The sequence below is a fragment of the Gavialis gangeticus genome, unplaced genomic scaffold (assembly GCF_001723915.1).
Source record: "Gavialis gangeticus isolate Ggan-Ray unplaced genomic scaffold, GavGan_comp1, whole genome shotgun sequence".
Taxonomy (NCBI): domain Eukaryota; kingdom Metazoa; phylum Chordata; order Crocodylia; family Gavialidae; genus Gavialis; species Gavialis gangeticus.
The window spans coordinates 13919350-13943272 of NW_017729008.1; the positions used below are offsets into that span (position 1 = coordinate 13919350).

General features: G+C 40.4%; 1 protein-coding gene across 1 annotated transcript in view; it reads right to left on the reverse strand.

The window, feature by feature from the left end:
* Positions 1-153: 153 nt before the first annotated feature.
* Positions 154-23923, reverse strand: part of HBP1 (HMG-box transcription factor 1) — a 24121-nt gene continuing 351 nt past the window's right edge. The window contains exons 2-11 of the mRNA XM_019509411.1: positions 16045-16237; positions 14911-15145; positions 13615-13747; positions 12645-12756; positions 12443-12555; positions 11941-12097; positions 11044-11188; positions 7256-7582; positions 3305-3446; positions 154-1266 (exon numbers count right to left, since the gene is read on the reverse strand). Of these exons, the coding sequence (XP_019364956.1) occupies positions 1249-1266; positions 3305-3446; positions 7256-7582; positions 11044-11188; positions 11941-12097; positions 12443-12555; positions 12645-12756; positions 13615-13747; positions 14911-15145; positions 16045-16237 (1575 nt within the window). The 3' untranslated portion in view covers positions 154-1248. The remainder of the gene's footprint in view (positions 1267-3304; positions 3447-7255; positions 7583-11043; positions 11189-11940; positions 12098-12442; positions 12556-12644; positions 12757-13614; positions 13748-14910; positions 15146-16044; positions 16238-23923) is intronic.

A 23923-nucleotide genomic window follows, 5' to 3' on the forward strand; every position in this document is an offset into this window, starting at 1 on the left:
AGTTAAAATATTCCATATGCTTGTTTCCTTCCTACGAACGTACAGCTAAACAAGCCTTTATACAGATTTGCAAAATTTAAATTAATGTGCAATTTATTCATTTCTGCAGGACTGACTTAATGACTAATCCTCTGGAGTCTGAACACACACAACAAGTTTTACACATTTATTTGAAATAATATACAAGAATATAGTGTGCAAAAAATCTTGGGGGCAACATCATGTAGATGTGTGTCACGAACTGAACTTAGTTTACAGTTGTGATTCTTAAAAAAAAAGAAACACAGTTTATTTAGTAACAAGAAAAGCCATGATTGTAAATGTTCACAGCAAAAGCAGTTGTAATTCTAATGCATCTGCTCTAATTTTAGACAGTTGGAGGAAAAAAAGTAAAGTGCAAGTGTTGCACCTACAGTTAAGTGCAAAGTTTGCCCCCACCATGAAGATGTCATATGGCAAAATAAAATATCATCTTAGAATATGTGGCCGAGGAGACAAAACACAAAAGGTAGAAGCATAAGGAGCCAATTATCAGTAGCACCATGTTCTGGAGATAAAGCATTTCATCGCAGCCTGGGCCATTACCTCCACTGGAAATAACAGCTCACACATTGCCAGCTGGTGCAAAAATATCTCACTGTAGATATAAATTTGACATGTGGCACCCCAACAAGCAACTCCCATGTGACATGACACTACGCTGTCCACTTCCCACGTATTCAGTCACTTGCTGGCACAGGGCAGACTGGGAGTCGACAGTTTGGTAAAAATGCATTTTGCCGTCTCAGAAAATCCCAGCTCCCAGAATCATAATTAATGACATGGTCTGTGCAATACATATCAATCAGCAATAAGAATCAATGTATAAACAGCTGTTACATATTTTAAAATTCCCCTTTTTGTACATTGTTTCAAAAAATAGAATATTTATACACATCTCCTCCTCTTCCTAATATACTTTAGCACCACAGGATGTCCATTTTCAAGCCTATGTTACCTGATAGACATACATGAAGTTTGGAAGAAAAATAAGGCAATTTGGTTTAAAATGTTGATAGTTTTAGCTTACTTAATGCTCTATTGTAGAAAGCAAATCCTCACTCATTAAATCATTTTCCGATGTGATAATGCCAGTATTCCGTGGTCGCACAAATTCACGACAAATGGAGAGACCCTGATCTTAAGCTTTTTCTCCATCAAGTGTCAAAGCCATTTTGTAAATGCAGTTAAGAATGGTGACGTTTTGGCTTAATGTTGTTGTGAACCCTGTAAAACAGTAACAAGGAAAACCATGTCAGCACTTCCAAAATAAAAATAAATGCAGTCATCTCAGATGCAGAAAAGATTTCTTAAAAAAAATCATGGAAATAGTTGCACTTTTTGACTATGTACAAAATACCAAACATGAACAACATCCCCATACTTTGCAGCAAAATTATATAACAGTGACTTTTTATAACCAGGCTATCAATTGGCCAAGCTAAAGCAGTCTTGGAGGGAAAGCTCTGGTTATTAGCAGCTCTCTGTTCCTCACAAAAAAAGCAGTTAAACCAGGTAGCTATTGACATCACTGGCGGGAAGTCTATACTGAGCATTTAAGGCGACTTAGTATACAAGGGCCCAAAAAAAGTTATTAGGAAAATTCTCAACATAAAAAAGTGCAGTACTGTGTGTCTCAGTCAGACAGACTGGTACATTCATATATCCAACTGAATTTATTTCAACTGAGCTACACAGGCAGCACTGAATTTGACTGCTAAAAGTACATTATTGGGAAAAGATAGAGATACTAAATAGGAGTCTTTTAAACTAAAAAAAACACTGCAGTAATCCATAAAATACATTCATAAACTCACTGATTGGTTACACGATTCCTAATGTTAATTCTGCTGCTGTAGCTACTAGCATGATGCATTGCACAGAAAGATTCAAGGAGTCAGCTTTGCAATGACAGCTGGGATTTGGTGATGACTGAAAGCTCTGTTCTAAATATGGAAGCTAAGAAGAGCAGAAGCAGCTTGACTTGCAGCAATTTCTAGCTGAGCCCCACAGCAGTGCTCGTCCAGGCTCTGCAGAATAATGTCTTGTTTGTGCTCCTGAAGTTGAAGTCCTCTGCTGGCAGCCACCAGCGAACAGGAAAGGGGGTAAACACCAAAGCCAATACTCTGGGTCCAAGCCGACTGTGGTAAGTTCTGCTACCCTCCTGCCTGTCTTAACATGACTGAAACACAGGGCATTCTTGGCAAACATCTCTTACTGCATCCCCTCCTAGCATATTTTCCTCTTTTAACTGGAGGCATAATAGAATCTTTTCGAACATCAATGTTAGCTCTTACCCAACTCTGAACTAATGCATCCACAACTGCTAATGTGGTGCTCCAGGCTCTTAAGGTTTATTCCACTTTTTAAAGGGATACTGTTACTTATTTTTTAATAGAAACATGATATTTATCTACATACAGCATTCAAAGTTACTGTAAATGCAAGGCACTGTGGGAAAAAATAGCAGGTTTGTTCACTCTAACAGTTGCATATCTCAATTTTCGTTTTTGAGTCTTTGGCTCAGAAAAGTCAGAGGAAAATATTTGAAAAAAGAATCCAGGGAAATGTGACTGTAAATCACAAGAGATAGCAGGGGAACAGGAGCAGGATCTAAAACTAGTTTTGTAACTCCTTTTGGAGACGCAGATAGATTTGACAGCCACAACTGCATTATTGTGGCCATGTGTAAGTTGAAACTTAGGTAGGGTCTTTACTGTGATCAGTCATTTTCCCTTTATCCAGACTCCTCAAAAATATTCCTGACTTCAGCACTATGGAATTCATGCAGTTCTTGAGGAGTCATGTGAGGGAGGGTGACTCCCACCCTTTACACAAAGCCATGCCAGCAGCAGCGTTCTTGTCCCCCCTTACCCACTTAGAATGTGACAACAACTGTCCAACAACGGGTTAAGGCAGGGGTGGGCAGTTATTTTGGGTGGAGGGCCGCTGAGTTTTCGCAAGCCATTGAGAGCTGCATGACAGGCAGTCAGGGGAAGATAACTATTAATTTTCTAAATTTTTTAGGGGCCCTGTGGGCTGGATAGAATGGCCTGGCAGGCCGCATCCAGCCCGCGGGCCGCATTTTGCGCACCCCTGGGTTAAGGACTGTAGAAAAATGAAATGATATGGGGGATGGTGCAGGAGAGGTTAGGAGATGTAGGTAGTACAGCAAACACCACAGCAAAAGGGAAATATTGGGACTACAGTGGGATCTGATTTTTAACTTGTAGCGAGAGCAGAGCACTGTTTGACAAAAACATACGGAATTTGTTCGTTTCCGTTTCCAACAGTCAGGATTTAAACGTTTCTGTTCCTCAGCCAAAGCCTTGGCTTCCAACGTGTACATCCGTCTTTCTTCGTTTTTCATTTTCTTCCACCTGTCACCAAGTATCACACTTATGGCTCTGCAAAATAAATGTTTACAGAATGGTCACAGCAGGAATTTTTCTTTTTTGATAATCAATCTCCCAACATTTTCTTATTTTTCTTTTTGGAGTCAGCACTTTACAAAAGACACCAGTTAGATGTGAGAAAAAACACATGTGATATCAGCGGTATTTCCTCTCTGTAGCGTCTGGCCATGTTTCTGACTGCCCCCTAGCTCGCTGACCTGTAAACAATATCTGAGATGTCTCTGTAACTGAGCCAGGCTTCCAGAACACTGATATACAAAAATAAGCCTGAATATACCTGTACCACTGTACCTAAAATGGTTAAGAATTTGGTCCGTCTCATCAGCCTGGCACAAACCACCTCCGGGTTTGTACCTGTGTTCTCCTCCACCTTACTTTATAAGATGAAGATGAATTGCTGAGAACTCAGTAGTACAGCCTTCCTCGGTGAAAGTAGCCTCAGAGCTCCAAACCCTTTGTATGCAGGGGCTGGAGAAAGCATCTCAGAATGACATCCTCCTAACTGAATGCAATGCTGGGCAGCAGCCAGGGCTCATCTGTCATGACTTACCCCTGATTATCTCCAGAAACTGAACATAGGGAGTACAAGAAAGGAAAAAAAACACCCCCCAAACCCCTCTGACCTTACTACTAAGCTGCAGGCCAACTGGAGAGTAATCTCCTTTTATCATCATGCCACATAGCTTAATTGCACCCCAAACACTGATTAGATGTTAATACAAAAGTAGTTCCACCCTTTTGCTGAATGTCATTAATATTTTAACCGATGCTGTTTAATTAATGATGTTTACTGAAACACCAGGTATGTGACCCTCCCTATCCAATACAACAGTGAAATGAAAAGCTTATTGCCAATCTTTAAGGAAAGGCGTGCACGAACATCACTGCAGGCAGTGCAGGTGTTCACAGATGCTAAGGAATCAAGGCCACCAAGCACTTCTGGATAGTTCCAGGTAGGGCAACTCTGAGAGAGGCTGTCTCATTCTCTGTCAACAGGTTTGAATTCCGAAAGGCTTTACTATAGAGCCAGACTCCTAGGGTCTGCAGAGTGAATATTTAATCTGATCTCTATATATAACCACTGCCTTTGTATTGGGGAGATGCTCTGAGGACATGACAGAACAAGCCATCAATCGTCAGGAGAAAATCTATACCTGAACCAATTTGTGTCTTCTGGCAAATAAGTTTCTGATGGTGGTTCTTTAATAACATTCTTGTATCAAGCTTATTTTAAACTAGAAGTAAAAAAAGCCAGCCTGGTTAGACGGTCTCTAGACCAGGTATATTCTGGCAGTGTTGGAGTCGGGTTGTAGCTGTGATGGTCCAGGAATTATGCCAGGCATAGATTTTGGGGGGACAATAACTTGCATTAGATCAACTGCACGACTGGGATAGGCTTAGACAAGATTTCAAAAGCACTGGTTCAACAAAAGGTATCATCCACAAAAGTCCTTGCCTCTCAGGTATATTCTGGCAGTTTTAGGGTGATATTCAAGTCACATGGGAAGCCTTTCCTCCTCAAGGCACTGCTACCTAGTTCCAGTGCCTGGGATACTATGGAGGAAGGCATTGTGACTCAACTAGATGAGGAATTTGCTTAAGGATGACACCTCAAACTGCTGGGCTTCCAAGTAGAAACCTCTGGAGACAAAGCTGTATATTCAGGTATCAAAGGTGAGTATAGGCTGGTGTATCAGAGAACTTCAAAAGAATCTGGTTCAAAGGCAAGAGCTTCATTTTCAAAAGAAATCAGTCAACAGGGGCCAACTACTCCTGCCACTGAGCTGTGGAAGACAGGTTCCAAATTTTAAGGGCCTCTTCCAACTTCATTAAAAATTAATTCTACTAGGTAGAGGGGAGTCAGGAAAAAACCATATTATTACAGTCCTTCCTTCTGTGCTCTTTCTCCTCAACTTGCATTCTATCATTCATGACTTTGGAGGTGCTCTTAAATTATCCTTATTTGACCATATTTAAGAAAGAACTAACTAAGGGATATGCCTACCTTGTAACTAATTAAAAAAGGAGGGAACTATTATTTGGGCATAATTTGTGGTGCTATCATAACATCTGCATGAATTAAGCCATTATATTTGTTTCTGCTTTGCATCTAAAATCTCATGGCTACAGGGACTAGCATCAATAAATTATGCTAACATGCTAACAAGTTCAGGTGTGCTTTCCACCTTTAAACTTCACCTCACTCGAATTATTCAAATACTCTGCTGTACAGGATTAGAACTCATATCTACAGTAAAATAAACAGAAATTATACCACTATTTGTCTTAACACCAGTTTTCAGGCTTGTTAGATTTGGCCTGGGGATAAGGGTTCATTCATTCTAAGCATAAAGTGACTTTTGACCTGCAAACTACAGCTGAGAAAGCCCCAAATTTTATTAGCCTGGCTTTGGTACATTGTTTCTCCTTTCTCAAAATGAAAGACCATTTCATTCTGTTGCAAATTCCTCATCCCTTATGAGTTTCTAAAATGCATATGAAAAACAAAAAGGAATAGTTACTCAAAGGAAAGGCAAAAATCTGAGACTGCAGACAGGAGATTATCTCAAACCAGGGTGGGCAAGAGGAACTGAGGGAATAGGTGGAAATAGACATTGCCTTTTAAGCCCAAGGGTGGAAATAGAAATTGCCTTTTAAGCCCATGACAGAGCAAATGGTGAGTCAGTTACTACATTTGGTATGGGGACAGCTGGGGCAAAACAAGATCAGAGGTCAAGTTGTCAAGGCACATGCCCACCCATAGCCACTTGGAGACAAATGCCGATATCAGCAACTTGTATCTCCCTATGCCTGAAGAAGAGTGTTTGTTCCCAAAAGCTTGCAAAAAACAATTTTTCCAACTATTTAGTTGGTCTAATGAAAGATATCACATCTACCCAAAGAACCTTGCCTGCCTATGTCCTCAGACCAACACAGCTACAACCAACAACCCCTATATCAGCAGTGGTATTTGGCTGAATAAAATTTACAAGACTATTTTGCTTGTCAGAAGTTTGAGGACTCAAATTCAAATCTCTGGTGACTGAATCTCTACTACATTTGATATAGACAAGGGGCTGTGTTCTCCTACACTGCCTTCCTCCTGTGCTCCAAGCCTTTCATTTGATGATGTCAGTCACTTAGGCTACTGCTGGTTTTCCTCAGCCTAAATCTGTGCATGGATGTATTCAAACCAACTTGAAATCCATCCACTGCAGCTCCAACTCACTGCACTGTAAATAACCTTGTATCCAATCATAAATGTTTCTAACTGGAGGTCTGCTTTAACATCACAGAACAATAGGATTAAAGGGCTGGGTTTTCTGCATGGTAGGGTCCCAGTCCCAAAGAACTTACACTATTGTATTAAAACTGAACCTGAGATCTGTGTGGCAAGTTATAAAAATCCCTGTTTCCTACTGACCCACAAGAAAGGACTGCACAGGATCCGCCCCCCCGATCAAATCTTGTCAATATAGACAGATAATCTGAGAATATGCACACACACACTCTTTATTGAAAAATGCTTCTAAAGGCAAGATAAAAATCCATTTTAAGTTACAGTACAGATAGTGAAAATGAAACCAGTTTCTGCCCTGACACCTGTTGTCAAGTTCTCCAAGGTGAGAAACCCTTAAAGCCTCCTTTTAAATTTGACCTTCTGTTAGCAGCTTTCAATTCGGTTTTTCAATAACATCTACATATACATGTAAAACTAAATTCACTGTAAGTTTGAAAAGCATTTATCAAGTTAGTTGTATTAACTGTAGGTCCAAAACTAGGAACTTAAGTGCCATTACCTGTTATCTTTCCCTGGATACATCTGAGTATATTCAACTCTGTACTTTTTGGCAAAAAGCATGAAGGCATTCATTGGTCTTTTGCACTTGTTAGGAGAAGTGGCACTCACAGTACTTGCAGTCCCTGAGCTGTGACTTTTGCCAGCTTTGCTATACAAAGAATTGGAGGAAAGCTGTGATGATCCAGACGACACACAGTTCTTACTGCATTCTGATCTCTCTGAGTCTTGACTACCTGATCCTCCACAAGATAAAGAAGCACGACGCTGACGAGCCATGCTACTTAACACATAAACTGCAGAAGAATCCATTGGTGTAAAATCGTAACTAGAATAAAGAGATACATCACTTAATTAGTAATTTACAAACTTGTAAATTTACTCCTCCACAACCCATGATACACTGTTCCACTACTCATTTGTTCTGACTTGGTGCCATCCTTACATTTTCAATTCACCACAATGCAGCAGTAGGATGCAACTGCCCAAGATCTTCTGTGCTGTTTAGTAGCTCTACCTATGCACGAGTCATGTTTCCATCTCATTTCCTCTCCTTTTGGAATACAGTCTGTTATTCTGTGCTTTGGACTGTAAGCCAACTTCCACTTTTATCCCTATTAAGGTAGGTGCCTACCCAGAGTGATAACTTCTGTGAAAGACAACTCATTTTGGGAATGTGAACAAACAGCATGTGGACCAATGCCACTCCTTCCCTGCTGCAGAGTGACAAAAACAGAGAATGGAGCCCACAGAGCAAAGCCACACCAGTGGCTTTCTATTCTAGTCTGTAGAGACTAGCAGGGCATCCAGACCACTGACACAATGCTTGTTTGCTCTGGAGATGGGTGTGAAGCTAAAGAGCTTCCTCCCTGCCTTTAGCGGTTGCTGCTTCTCTTGCAGGCTCCTGGGACAGACATGACTGCATCAGTTACATTCAGTGCACTTTTGCAAGGCTTTGCAACCATAAGGTTTAAAAATGAGTTGGGCAGCTGCAAACTTAAGCGTGTGCCTTAATTTACCTAAGGGACATGAACTAGACCTGGAGAAGCCACTGGAACCCAAAAAAGCATAAATAACTAAGCGTTTTAAACAGCTACACTACATACAGTGAGCATCATTTTACTCATGCATTGTAAATATGTGGAGTTTGGTTTGTCAGCAAAATATGGAAATGTTAACTTTTTTCCTCCGACCCAAGGCCCAGCTAACCCCATTAGTATTTCTGTGAAGCTTCAGTATAGTATTTAAGATATGTATGTACTTTTATACATATAAAAGAATACATCTTTGGTTACCAAAAAGCCATTCATATGGACGTGCTATATTTTGTGAGGAATTATAAAAGTGTGTGGTAATGCAAAAACACACCAAGCTTAACCATGCAGATATTACATTCAGTAAAACTGAAAGATGCTTGCTACACAATACCAACAATTACAAGTTACTGTTTCAAACTTCAGAGAGAGAATTGTTGTATTAAAGCTTTAAAAAAAAGTAGTTTGTTGTACAATACCAATTACAAGTTAGTAAAACAAAGATGCCCTGTGGATGACCCAGACTGTACAATCGTGAATTCAAAGTTAAAACTGCAGAGAATGCACTTAAGTAATGATATAAACACTTACGTATATTTTTTACACACAGTATACTTCGATACTTATTTTGCAAACAAAGTTTTCCCACAAAACTTCTTGAAACAGTCTTGTTTATTCGCTTTGTAGTTCACTTGGACATGTGAATGTTAATTGCAAGTATAAAGAAATACTGTTCATAGACGCCAACATTATAAACATAGTCTTTATAGAGCATTGCTCCAGGGACTGAAATATAATACCTCTGCACTTGGTAACTTCTGAGAACTTCCAACACATACAGAAGCATATCATTCATGATTTCAGTTCAGAGTAGATAATCTTCCACCCTCTAGTGGCAAAATTGTGATAACTCTACTATGTCTCATGGTAAAAAAAAAATCAGTTGCACAAGGTACTTGAAATGCTAGGGCCTTTAATTCATCGTACGTGGGAAAAATATACATGTCTGAATTACCTTTAGAGAGGGACCATTCACTAAATCCTTTAACATGCCAACAAGTACTAAATGACTAACTTTTTAAAACACGAATACTCAACATAAACCAAAGGTTTTATTTTTAAAACTGAATTTGGTATCTCCTCCATCACTTGCCTATTCTTCCTGGCTTAAGAAGAACCTGGAAGTGCTTTTTTATCATAGGAAATCAAAGTAGCACCAGGCAGAGACCAGGGACATTTATACACGTACCTTTTTGCCCCACAACGCTTTGGAGATCTGCTGCTTTGGAACAGACTCAATTAATTGATTCTGATGCAAACAGTGCTGCCAACATGCAATTATATAAGTGGTAAAATGTGTGTCAGCGTGCAGAAAATGGCAGGAGTGCCACTGCCATTTTCTCAGCACTCACGTGCATTTCAACACTTATACAATTGTAAGTGATGCAGTGCCAGGTGCTTTGAAAAGTGCCCGGCAATGCAGTGCTTCCACATGTAAAAATGCCCCAAGCTTCTGCAAGGACTTGCGCCAGTTTGCTGGCAGAAGTTTTTCCCCTTACTCCAAGACAGAATAGGAGGAGGCTGTGACAGTGTCGCTGTCCAAATTCTACTTGCGGAGTAAGCAGCAGCAGAAGTAGGGAATACAAGGCAACTAGCTGGCAACCTAGCTTGCTAGCTCAGAGGCAGAGGGATATGGGGGAAAGAGCTCTTTATCCTCCATTGCTCCAGTTCCTTCCCCAACTACTCCCTCCTACAACAACTTGAGAGAGAGAGAGAGAGAGAGTGTGTGTGTGTGTTTAATTTATTCTGCCCTTCTGCCAGCAGCTACTGCATCAGAATCCCTCCCACACTATTTTTTTTCTGCCAAGGGACTAGACAAGGTCTTATAAACACTACAACTGAAATGAAGGATGAACTGGATGCTACCAAACTAATTCCTTCAGTAAGATGTAAACACTGTCCGAGGACCCAAGAGAAACAAAAGCACAGGCAGCCGAGTTGGGGAAACCAAATTTAAGCTCTTCCTCTACCTCCTTAGAGTCCGGAAGCCTTTTCAATAGAAGCTTGAGCTTAAAATAGCCATTTTAAATTCACTCCTATTGTAAAAAAAGAACACAAAGCTCATTAGTATTTCTGATTGAAATGGAAGTTGGTTGTGGCCACAGATCATTCACTGCTCCTAGACAGAAGCTGGGGTTTACGGGAAATAACAGTGGAATTCAAATACGCTAGGCATCTTAAACATAAAGAATTCTGATCAAAACTGTTTTCTTTCTTCTCTATGAACTAAATAAAAAAAAGTAATTGTAGACACCTAAAAAATCTGATTAGACCAACCTAAATATGAAAACTCATTATTTCAGAAGCAATAAAGCCATGCCAAAGTGGATACTAATTACTGGGTAGGCTGAAGATACAAGGCTGTATATAAAGCATGAGGCAGTAGCCAACTGATGTACATTTGTGGTAACTAGATTATATCACCCAGTCCACCCTACTTCTCCCAGTGCAGGACTGTTCTATGCAATATTTTCTAGTGCTTTATCTGATCAATTCTAAAGTGTCCTAAGCAGCAACAGGACCACAACCACTCAACAGTTTTAGAGGTTTCACTACCCAAAAGTTTTACATTTTTCATTTATACCTTTGTGCCACCATAAGTAATTCCTCTCAAATACCTGTAAACTTACACACCTGTTCATGAACAGAACTTTTTATGCATAAAATATAAAGACCCATTTAATCCAAAAATTACCTTTTAAATGTATCAAAAACACCTGAATCATCAAAGTTAATGGCATCAGGGTGTCCAGGAGGTAGACACAAGTCTCCAATATGTATTTCATAGCATGGAATGCCATGCTGAACCACAGTCAAGCTTGGATAAAACGATGACCAGCCTGAAGAGATCAAGAATTAAATTAGACTATAACAGCCTGATGATCTATCTCTGATGGTAAAAAGCAAGCTCATATGCATAAAAGAAAAACAGCTTCCCCCCAAAAAATGAGAAACTTCTGCTCAGGAATTGCTGATAATTTATTTTACCTCATTTACAAGATTTTTCTTAGGGAAGAAAAAAAAGCTGAACAGAAAACCAAATATACTCATAATTTCATCAACCATGTAAGTGTCATGCTCAGCAAGTAAGGGACAATACAATAAATCAATAAAGTTTGAAAAAGTGCTTTTGTCTTTTCAAAATGCAGTGTTTTCTTTGAGTAGATTCAAAGTGACTCTAAAATAAGAAGCTTTAAACCAGGGATTGGCAACATATGGTCTGCAGGCCAGATCCAATCTATGGAGCTGGGAGGCTTCAGTGGCATTCTGGCAGTGGGGGACTTTACCTGTACTTGTGCTGGAGCCAAGGAGCAAGGAAATCTGCCAGGGACAGATGCTATGCCGCGGCCAGACAACAGGGAGTTCTGCCAACACCACAGCTGAGGGCAGTGAAAACCTGCCACCACTGTGTTGGAACACTGGCTCACCTCAGACCCAAGCCAGTTTTGTTTTGGCCACAACTCTGAAAAGTTGACAACCGCTGCTTTAAACAATAAAAAGTGGGAGGTATGGCTAGAGCTACAGACAGTTGTTTAGAACACTATCATATACATACAGAAGCTTTTGTTTCACATGCACAACATTTTCCTACCTTTATTTTTAATATAGAAAGGGTGATCCAATCTGCACTCTACTGTAAGCAAACCATCTTCTACTGTGCCAGGATCAAAAGTCAACTTCAGTACAGACTCACCAAATGAAACACTTTCTTCATGAGATATCAACTTCAAACCATCAGAACCATAGCCCTATAAATACAGATAGTCTTCAGATTTTTTTCTCCAGAAAAATTTAAATCTGTGGATGCTGCAAAATGTATCCACATCTTTTTTATGGCACACCAAAACTCAAGGGGTTAAATGAACTGTACAAAGCAGTAAGAAAATACACAACATTCAACAATTCTGCAGGCTGCCCACTTGTTTTATTCTGAGGGGTTCAGACAACATATTGCTAACTAATGGATACCTTCCACATGCCTCTTTCATAAAAAATTCTTGGAACAGTAATTAAAGGCACCTGGATAAGACTGCACACAAATCAAGGTCTTTGCTATGGTTAATGCACAGGATTCAGGAGCATCAAAGGCCTACCTTGTAAGTATGCATTGGAAGTTCTTCCTCATTTGAACAGCCTTCAGATCTAGCAAAATCTTCAACATCCTGCCACTCTTTATTGCGCCCTTTGTGAAAGCATAAACGTGTGCCTGATATTTAAAAACAATAAGATTAATATCTTCCAAAAGGAGGAGTGGCTAACAAAAAAGCCCTAGCCTACATTGCTGGTTTTTTTTACCTTTTAAAAAACAGTGCCAAACAGTTGACGGCCATGAATGGCACCATCCTAGATCATCATCGTCTGACAGGGATGACATGCAAAAAATGCCAGACTCTGATTCACTATTTGCCTATTGAAAGAACAAAAACATATCAATGCTTTTTACATAGATTACTTTAGGACTGTGTTTTACCATGCATTTGAGTAGCCCAACTAACTTCTAATGGAGAAATGTAAAACAAGTATTGCTTAGAGATAGTGGCAGAAAGCTTCAAACAAAGAAGAGCAAATGTGAACAAAGTATTTTCTCCTTTTCCCTTACATCCTTCTGGCCCTACCCCCACATTTGAGACTCTATCGCCATCATCCTTCTGGCCATGGTCCTTTCACAACCCCTAAGTGCCTTTTCTTACTCAGTGAGATGTAACATTTCTCCACTGTGCAATGCTCCTCCAGCCCATCTTAGGGCCAAATCATTAACCTACATGGTTTTATTGTCATTAATGTTACACAGAAATTAGCCAATGTTTTTAGTGAAATTTAGATCAGACTCAAAAACCATCACACAGGAATCAGAGATAAAAAAAATGCTCATGGCAGTGGTAAATACTATCATCAGTCCCTTTTTATATATCGTAAGTGATGCCTGACACCTTCATCCACAATAGTGACAAATTTTAGCTAAGAATTCAGTAAGCTGAAACACCCCCACAATTCATGGTTGCCTCCTCCAGAGTTCCTAACACTTCCTTTTCTATATGTCTTTTAGAATGTAATCCCTATGGGGCAAAGGCTATCTGTACTTTTGTGTCATGTACCAAACCAAGCTTAATGTCTGTGAAAAAAAATGATAAAAGGGAAACTAGCCTACAACTTATGAATAATTTTAGAAACAAATAAATTTTTACTCTTAACTAATTCTGTTTCTGAAAAGTTTAACCCACCAGACCTGCTTCTCCATATAGCTTATTGTTTCAGAACAACTCACCCGTTCATGTCTGACTGGTGTTTCATCCAAGTGATGCTTAGAGAAGCCAGGATCACTCTCTGAGGATCCTGGTGGAGGACGTGCATAGGAATGTAAACTTTTGCTTGTAGCTATTATGTGAACAGGAGATGATCTAAGATAGAAAATTAGCTTTTATTAAAATAAGGCTCAGATTTTGGCAACACAATAAAGTGCTAGTATTGCATTCTAGTAGTCTTTATTTCATAATAACTTTCCATATTTGATATTTCAACCTGTAACTGATCTCTCTTTCCAAAAGCCGGTCTGTACAAACAGCCTGTCTTCACATATGTTTATTATTAAACCCACTGCCCCACAGGGGCAGACATTAGGCACACCCTGTAGGTGCAAATGAATGTCAACCCCATGTGATTTAACTTGCATTCTTAAGCTTCTGTACCTGTAGTTCCTAGGAAACTGTTTGGCAATAGATGCTTGATAATGTTCTTCACCTGTCACATCTTATAAAAATCTCAATTATTTTCTTCACCTGAACAGAAAAGTTGCTCTTTCTCTATATCCTGCATGTCCTGACTGTCTTCCATTCATATTAGCTCCCCTCTGTCATGATGTGCATGCGTTTAAAACACTCTGAAACCAATACCTCCAACCTAAGAACCATCTGAGTTACAAGACAGCTGCACAGTCACAATGATGTACCCACAATGGCCTTAATGATTTTTAGTAGTATTATTTTCAGCAGTGATATGAACTATATCTCCCTGCAGAAAACCTAATGAGATCTCAAAACTGAAGTGCTTGTGAAATCCAGAAGAGTCAAGAACTCATAATGACTGTCACAGACCACTGATAAGGAATTTTTACTTTAGTGCCAATACATTTTAACAGTATTGTATAGGAATTCCAAACTCCCAAAAGATGTGTTTAAAATTTGTAATTTTATAAGAAATAAGTTTATTTTAATTTTCTCAAGCCATGTCACTAGCCAAGTGATCATGTTTAGTATATCACGCAGATAACCGAAGTTAATCTTCTAATCGAGCCTCTGACACCATGGCATGGCAAGCCACTACAGCCTGATCTCTTTGGAGGGAATACTTGTATTGTTTGAGTTCATCCCCTGAACAAAATCAGCTTTCACAATATGCTTTATAAGGAGGCCTATGCTGTCATCTGTAAAAATAATGGGTCTGAATTGCAGGGCCAAGTATGGGTCTCCAAATAGGACACACAGGTCTCTAGGAGCTAAAGTAAATGTTTCTAACAATATGTTGCAAATTTTAGAACTGAACACAGTCAAATTAATATTAGTACCTGTTATAAAAAGAGCACTGCATAAGAGGACTCTGTGGACTCGTGGCTATGTTTGCCAGTTCTGTCAACCAGTTCACCCCATTCTCACAAGAATAAGCACTTTCTGAATTTTCATTTGAGGTATGTTGGTTCCATGAAGGCCTTGAATATTCTTGATGTGAAACATCTGCACTAAGCTGGAAGAGCGCATTTGGGGTGGAATCAGTCTGAACAGCCTGTAGTTCAGGAAGATCGTCTACAAGCAAATTTTAAAAAATCATGATTATTCCTATGGCTAAAATTCACTTGACAAGAGCAAATACAAGAATTTGACAGAAAGGTGACCAAAAAGAGAACAGAGGGCGCATCAACAAGGAGCTGCTGCAGAGTAAAAAATTCCACAGCAGGAGAGTACTTGTATTTGCAAGCAGTACGCATGTAGATGCGTGAGGTTTACTGCAGAACTAATTAGTCTACTCCACAGTAAATGTTTCATGTAGATGTGCCCAAAGTAACCTAAACAACTCCTATACATCATTATCTGATGTTCCCAAATGCAATTATTTATCACATTAATATTACTCCTGTATAAAATTCTACTAGGAATTACTGAACTACTGTCTAACTTCACCTTCACATTTTAAATATAGTTATGTTACTCAGTGACTTCTATGCTGTTTTTCTTGAACATGATAATACTGAAGTTAAATGTTCTTTTGTGCCACGATTTACATTTGGGCTTCATCCAAAAAAGCAATGCTGTCCTTGTGAAAGGCAACATAAAGCTTTGTGTGTTCTTCTCTCCAAGCAAAACTCTGGAAGTTGTGAGCAGAAGCTTTTAGTGTCAAAAAAACCAGTTTCTATCAACATCTGCCTGTGTGTCAGAGCTATATGCATAGCTCTGACTGCACATGAGCTATATGTGGAAATCATTATGCATTATGACTGTGAGGTGGCATGATTCATCAATTCTATACTCATGCCACTTCCCCTCCCTGCATTACATAAACAGAAAAACAATAAACCTGGCAAGAGATAAATTCTGTCATCACTCCATGTGCCTAACTTCCATAGACTTCACAGGAATTTCAGAAATGGAGGAACTACAGGACTCATCCTTTATGTAACATTTCAGGTCTCAATTAAATTCTTTACCGAGCTCCATATGTTCATCACAGGATGCATATCCAGGAGAAGATGGCAGGTTCTCATTGCACTTCAGCAACTCCAATGACTCATTCATCCCTGAAGTCCTCTTGTCCACAACCAATAGGAGTTTCTGTACTGCATTCGGCATCTGATTTGTCTTCACTTCCCACACCATGTTAGGATGCTCCAGGTTATCTGACTTTAAAAAGACAGACAAATTGCATGCATAAAGCTCTGGAAGTCTCAAATAACCCCACAACCTACTTCTTTTACCTTACCACCATGTCTTTCCCTATCCAAAATCATTTATCTCTTCCTTTATCTAAATACAAATACCACCAAGACGCTTAGTTGTAGTGGAAGGAAAAAAGCCCTCCTTACGAAGTTGTGTTACATATTTCAAATGCATTGACAACTAACTTGCTTCACTTCCTAAGACGCTTAACATTTAAATTAGCATTTTAAAAGTTAGTTTAAAAACTCTTAGCATTTAACATTAAAGTGTATTTTGACTAACTGGCTGTACTCTAACTGTGAGAGGAGCAAGTAGTTGGTTCTGCCAAAGTGCTGTCTCTTACAACTAGAAAGAAAAAGTGCAACAGTGACCAATAATTTGATTATCTTCTGTTCTTACAAATAATGCTATATTTGTTATTCTAGCCTCCTATTTTATTTACTTTATACCCTGTCTTTCAGAAGATTATTTCACTGAGCCGAGGTACCATGTCTAATACACTATGAGTAGGGGTGCAACGATAAAGATTTTCTTGACCAATACCAATAGCCGATTATTCCCCAGGCAGAGAGCCAATTTACAGGAATGCAGCTGGGTAGTGAGGAGAGTAGCACCCTGCAGGTAAGTCTGTGGAGGGGAAGGGACGTGCGGGACAGAAAGGGTGTAGGGGACAGATTGAGGCCCCCATGTTGAGGGAGGGAGTGGGGCAGGGCCTGGGGGCACTGCCCAGTCAGGGTGGTGAATGAGCTTTAGTTCAAGCACCATTGCCACCATTTTTAAATGCAGGAACACTTCTAACCAAAGTGGAACTTGGGTTGATGTGGGCTGCCCACTGCAGGCTCTCTGTACTGCTGCCTTTGCCCAGGAAGCCATGTGCTGGCTGTACATCCCCTGCTTGTCCGGCAGTGGGAGGCACAACTCACCGCAGTCACTGCTGCTGGACAGGCAGGGGACACGCGGCCAGCACATGACTCCCAGAGCAAGGGTAGCACAGCACAGAGTCCTGAATCTGCAGGGGGCAGCCTGCATCTGCCAGAGCCCCACGCACAAATCCAGGGGGTACATGCCCCCCAAAACATCCCCCAGGGGTGCAAGCAGCAGCAGGCAGCTGCCCCCCTTTCCCACACTACCCCCCTGGACATGCCACCAGCAGCTCCATCCATCTCCCTGCCCCAGCCCTGGGTCCCATTCACCATCCTGGCTGGGAAGCACCCTTAGCCCCTCCCCATTCCCTCACCATGGGGGCCTCAATCTGCCCTCCCCCGCCCCCCCTTCCTGTCCACGGATTTGCACAGGACATCTAAGGTCCGGGCCAGAAGGCACATTATGTTTAGTGGTACATTACTGGCTGCACTGGCCAAAAAAAGCTGATAGCCAATAATATCAGTGCACCTCTAATTTTGAGGCCTCTGTACACTAAAATATATAACATAAATCATTAATAAGGGAGATTTTCAAAGGCACACAGAGCATTTAGGCCTATTTCATTTCTCCCTCTGGGGGAAAAAAAATCTCCAGTAAACTAACAGCAGATACCTGTTACCACAGTGAAATAATTTTAGGCTTTTGTGTACTTGTCTCATTTTCATTTATGGCAGATTTTTATGTCTAGAGAGTCACTGATGTTTCCAGAATTGGGGAGAAAGGATGGCATTTTTGGACTATGACACCATGAGTGCATCTACATAAGATGTTTACTGCAAAGTTGTAGCTCCACAATGAACATCTTGGCATCTACACCTGCGGCCTTACTAGGCCACAGGAAACTAATGAACTACACACCAGGTTAGTACTTGTAAATAGTTTTTTCATGCACAGCAATGCATGTGTAGTTGCAGTGAAGCATCCTCGAAGCAGTGAAGCAGGTTAAGTCCCCAAGTCCCCTGCTTGGGGGACATGTAGATGCACCCCATGTATCCTTTCAGCTGAGAAGAGCCAGCTGTGATTTCTTGTAGCCTCACACTGCTATTAAACAGGGGTGTAACAAAATAATGTTCTACACTATTCTACCAAAGAGCTTTCAAAAGCAGAGCAGCAACTGTTCAAAGCTACCCCCCAAAAACTCAATCATTTATTCAGGCCCACCCTAATTATCAAAGGGCCTTCCAACTAACATCAATTAGGACTGTATTATGCACTTTAAAAGGAACATTTCCACATGACCAATTCCATCTAACTTGGTAGAAATTACATCTGTGTCAACAATATTTTGTAGCCTACAGCATCAAGGACTTATCTTATGACTCCACACTTCTCATATATTAACAGCTAAGGTATATTCCTGATTTATCAAACAAGATACTGCAAGCTACAAGGAAACACATTACTTCTTAGTGCTCATTATTTCAAAACCACATAGTACCACCACAAATGTCACAGAGAGAAAAAAGTTAAATTAAGCATAAATTAATTAAAGCAAATTATGTAAAGATTAGTATTTGAAGAACTGTCTTCAAAGCACATTATGGCACATTATCTTCACTATAGACAATGGAGAAGGACGATACCAAAACAGTGGCATATTAAAGTTTCAGGCAGACTTCCCTGAACAATAGTTTACTTCTTCATATCATCATCTTTCAATAAAATCTGTACAGATCTGTAAGGCCTATATCAACTATGCAGATCAGAGCTTACATGCCTAATCTTAGCACCCAAAACAGACCATTTTGGGATATTACTTTAGCCCTAGTTACTGGCTGCCATCTATTGAAAGTTATAAAGCTTTACGTTCCTATTTTACCAAAAGTTGTTAATAAGATATTTACAGGTGCTAATGGATATTATACATAAAAGTCCAATACCCTTTAAAGGAGTTTTCTCTTTAAAATATAAAAAGCAAAAACTCTTTCATGTAAACACAGAAGCACTTTATAAATCACTCCAAACCTATGATAAAGGTCACAACCAGAAGCTGTCCAAAATGACAGCTGTCTTGTGACAGATTGCACTGATGTCGCTGAGTTATTTGGTTTGTCCCACACTTCTCCTGACAGATTGTTCTTAGTGATAAGATTAACAGCTTCAAACGATGAGGTCTGTCTAAAGGATGACTTAACATCATCATAATTTTACCGATCATGTTCCAGATCTATAATGACAACTGCACAACTCATTAGCATTGCCACCCAAATATATCAAATGTTCTGAATTTGGTTAAAAAGGAGTAACAGTAATAAAGAAAGCTATCTAAGGCTCTATCTCATACCACAGAACAATTCATCTGAAAGAATAAATCATGCTATAGCCCTAAAATTCAAATCAGGTTTACAGGGGGACAGGGAAAGCAGCAAAATAAACATGCCACTGCCTCTTCCAATTATAAAAAAAGTTCTACCAATCTAGTTATGTGTCTAGTATTAAACAACAATTTGACTCAACTTTCGTATTCAACATGTTGCTATTACCATCTCCCTACCCTGCTCCAGATCTGTTCAGCTATGCATTCACGATTCCCAACAAAATCAGTTACAGTTAGATTTTGTTACAGTTATAGTTAGAATTTGTTCTAACAAGGATTTGGGTATTCTCCAGGGTTCTACAAAGTAAGATGAAGAAAATGTGATACATACATCTTAATGCTATGTGCATCATGTAATATTCATTTCACTATTCCTCATTCCTTCTTCTGGTCTATTTTCTCTCCCTGGCTTCCTCCTCTCACCTGCATCTAACCTGTATTTGAAAACATTTTTCTTAAAAAATAACAACAGCTCAGGGGGCCATCCATTCATATGTGCTGCTCTCTGTTTTTATTTGCCTCTGCTTATCTTTCCCCACCTCTTTCACCTAGTTTTCCTGTAAATCTGTTTCCACCTTTCCCCCCCCATGCTTTTCTTGCCAAAAATGAGTTAATTACCACACTGGGAAAGTATTTTTTAAAAATAACTGCCAAGTTCAAAAAAATCCCCATCCTGATGTACTTAACTACTTCAAGCCCTGTGACCAACAGGGTGTATGTACAATGTGCTGGTGTTGACCTAGGAAATACATTTTTCACTTGACAAATGCTTTAAAGGTGTTTCCAGATCTCAAGAAATCTCCTCAGATCCAAGTCAGCTATATCTGAAAGTGCAGAAAAACTTTCAACAAGAAAAAAGTTCCAAGCTCATTTTCCAATGTTTTTATCATGATACATTCAGATCTGTTTATATCATAAAGCTTTTTCTCCGTAGCATGTCACTGCCTCAGAACATTAAAGGATAGACTAAGATGATTCCTTTTTAGTTCACTTTCCTGCTCAAAAACTGTTGTGAAGCAGATATTCTAAACACACATAACTGTAATACAAGATTGTAATTATCCACCAATCTGGGGGGCCAGGTAGCCCTTTGCTCTCTGCTTCCCCTCAGCTTTTTTCTGATAGCCCCTTCCCCCCTCTCCTTACTGTCAAACCATGCTTTCCCTGAACACATAGAAGGGAACAAATTTGAAAACAATAACCTTGAAATTAAGCATGGGTTTTGCACAGAGAACCAGTGCCAGGATTGCTTCATGCTACCTTTTTTTGAAACTGCTGCAATTTTTAAAACAGGTACTCCATGAACACATTTTTGAACAGCACTTTGGCATCTACTTATACACGGCACAAACTTTTTTTTATTTCAAGGTCCAAATCAGTTCTGGATTCAACTGGGAAAAGCCCAATAGTCAAGGTCCAAAATTCTACTGGGTGGTAAATCATGACAGAGGGATTTTGGGTATGCAGTGTTTTGACCCACCATGACTTCAAAAAGTGTCAGCGGTCAGGGAGACCACACTTAATGGGCACTACCATACATCTTATTCAGCTAGGTTGTATTAACCAGTCCTTGTAAGTTCCCACCAGCATTTTTACACCAGCGAAGGGTCCTGGAGCTTGTCCCAGCCTCTCAAACTGCCAGCCTGGTCTACCAGGCCTAGAGCTTGTTTTTTCTTAGACAAACAACTGCCTGCTTTTTTAAGGGACACACACACAGTTCTCATCAGCACATTTGTCCAAGGTTGGCTTTCACTGAAAGAGAATGCCTGAAGCTGGGGCTGCGTGAACTGAAGAAATACAGGTTTCCAGCGCTTTATGCGGGTTCTGTATGTGCAAATCCACTCTTATGCAATGATCCTTTTTATACCAAAAATTGGTTATTTGCGAGGTAAATTCACTCTTATGCGACTGGTGTGGTGGAAGCCTGCAGTCAGCTGCTTTGTGCAGTGCATTGTGGGAGTGGTGTGCACCAAAATATAGTCTCCTGTGTGGACTGTGCTCCTCACTCGTTGTCTGCAACACATATTTCTGTAGTTGTCATCCTCATTATGGTAACATTCACCACTACCCTGTGTTTGTGTATACCGTCTGTTGTTGGTGAGTACCCAAATTGTCTTGTAAAAGTAGTAGAAATGGGTCTGAGGATCAGTACAGTTGAGGTCTTGTAACATATCCCTATTTGTTACATTGTAAAGTGGGTTTCCTTTATACGAATCTGAGTTACGCGCCATTTTCCAGGAACGCACGTACAGCGTAAAGCAACGGAAACCTGTACATTGACTGGGACAAGAGAGAGAGAGAGATTGGAGAAAAGGAGGCAGAAGAGAAGTGGAGGAAAAAGGACTGGACACACTTGTTTCATTAAACCAACAGAGAGGACTGATAGGAGGGGTGGAAAGTTGCAGGTGGTTACTAAAGCACTAGTTTTTCCACAGGGTTCTGTATGAAAAAAATGCTCTGTAAGGGATTCTTTTGTGGGAAGTCGATGCACGTTTTTAAGGGTTTAATATATATGTAATTGTATATTTTTGGATATGCAGTTGTTTTTGCAATATGAAATTTTGGTTTAAAAAAAAGGCTCCCATCAGCATTTTTGGCACCAGGAAAGGAACTTGCTCCAGCCTCTCCGAGTGTGCGCGCACGCGCGCACACACACACACACACTCTCTCTCTCTCCACCTCCCATCAGTCTGTTTGCCTAATATGGGCTATGTGTTTTAGTCATGCTCAGTGTTGTCTGTGTTTAATCAATTTATAGTTGTTATTGCTGAGTACATACTACTTCTGACAGCAGTTTAACGATAGACAATGTATCTGGTGAGATTTCCATATACGCAATTATAAGACATGCTAGTTGGGGAGAAAACCCTCATCTCGTATTCAAGTAAATATGGTAGTTGGATTGCTCATATTTAAGAAACCACCAATAATTATGAAGAGGTTATCATACAGAAGATGGAAGTATGCGTTTTCAGGTGGTTAGGGTTCACCAGATTTGGCATGGTTTAGCAACATCTGCTCAAAGCACAACATTCTGGCAAGTTTGAGTAAGACTATTTCCTGCAACTTTCCTTCTGATAGTTTTTCCTTTATTGCCAAATCTCAGGTTTGGCCCATGCTAAAACTTTGCTGAACTCAATTAAACTAGAAAAGCAACTCTTCTGAATAAAATAAATCATACTAGCAGAAGCAAAGTCTTACTAGTTATACCCTGTCTATCCTGGAGCTTCTGCTGAAACAGCTCTGCTGTTCAGGATCACACCTCTGGACACCCCGACAGACGCAGATACTAGCAACATTTTGGAGTCACAGCTGTAGGCCTCAGAGGATCAAACAAGGCCAAGATTTGCACAGTGGGCACATCTACAAGAGACGCTGCAAGTACAGTAGACTACTTCTACTGCACATTAGTATGTCTTGGCGAAAATCATGCTAATGTGCAGTAAAATAGTCTACTGCGCATTAGCGGCATGTAAGAGTCATGCACAGTAGTGCCAATTCCAGCACATTTAGTACCTGTTATTACAAGTACTAGAATATATTGCACTGTAATAATGGCACATTAATGCACGTGTAGACATGCCCAGCATATACAGTACTTGAGGATTACACACACTGAGCTCCAAAGACTTCTATCCAACGCTCTTTTGAGTTTCTCCTGGGTCAAAGAGCAACCGTATCCAGCACAAAAACAGGTGAATGGGAACCTATTGTCCTGATTCACCCTGGTCATCTTTGTGATGTCATAAAAGTGCTTATGGAGGCACAAAGCAAAATGCTCAAATGTACAGCTGCAGTAGCAGGTAGCAGTAAACAAGACTTCTTCACAAAACAGGGCAGGTCCCAATGCAGAGGAGGCCCCGGAGCTGGAGAGAAGCAGGAGCCAGGGAAAGGCTGCTGCAGCACTGGACACCAGCCTAGGCCAAGGCCAGGCAGGAATCCAGCCTTATCTGCACATCAAAGAGCAACTCACAAAGACACTCTCATGGACCCAGAAGAACAGCCTTCCATCGTCAGTTTCCTCCACGCAAAAATTAAGTTTATTTTCTACCTATGGGGACTTTTTACCATCTGTTTCCCTGAGCTTGAGGAATGGTGTGTGAGCCTGAAAGCTTGCAGAAAAAAAGATATATATTATTTTTTTTCATTTCTTAGTTGGTCTAATAAAAGGTAGCATCTCTGAGCCAAGAGTTCTGCATTTGTCTCGGACCAACCCGGCCACCAGCCCAGGCAGCAGCGAGAACCAGAACGAAGCCAAAGCGTTGCGTAAGCGCTGCAGCTCGCTGGTGAGTCACGCGGGGGAGGAGGGGGGGGGGCTGTCACGTGACCGCCACCTGGAAGGGCCGTTGTTTATATGCTCCCGGGGGCAGCGCGCACGCGCGCAAGGGCCCATTCATTCACAGCTGCGT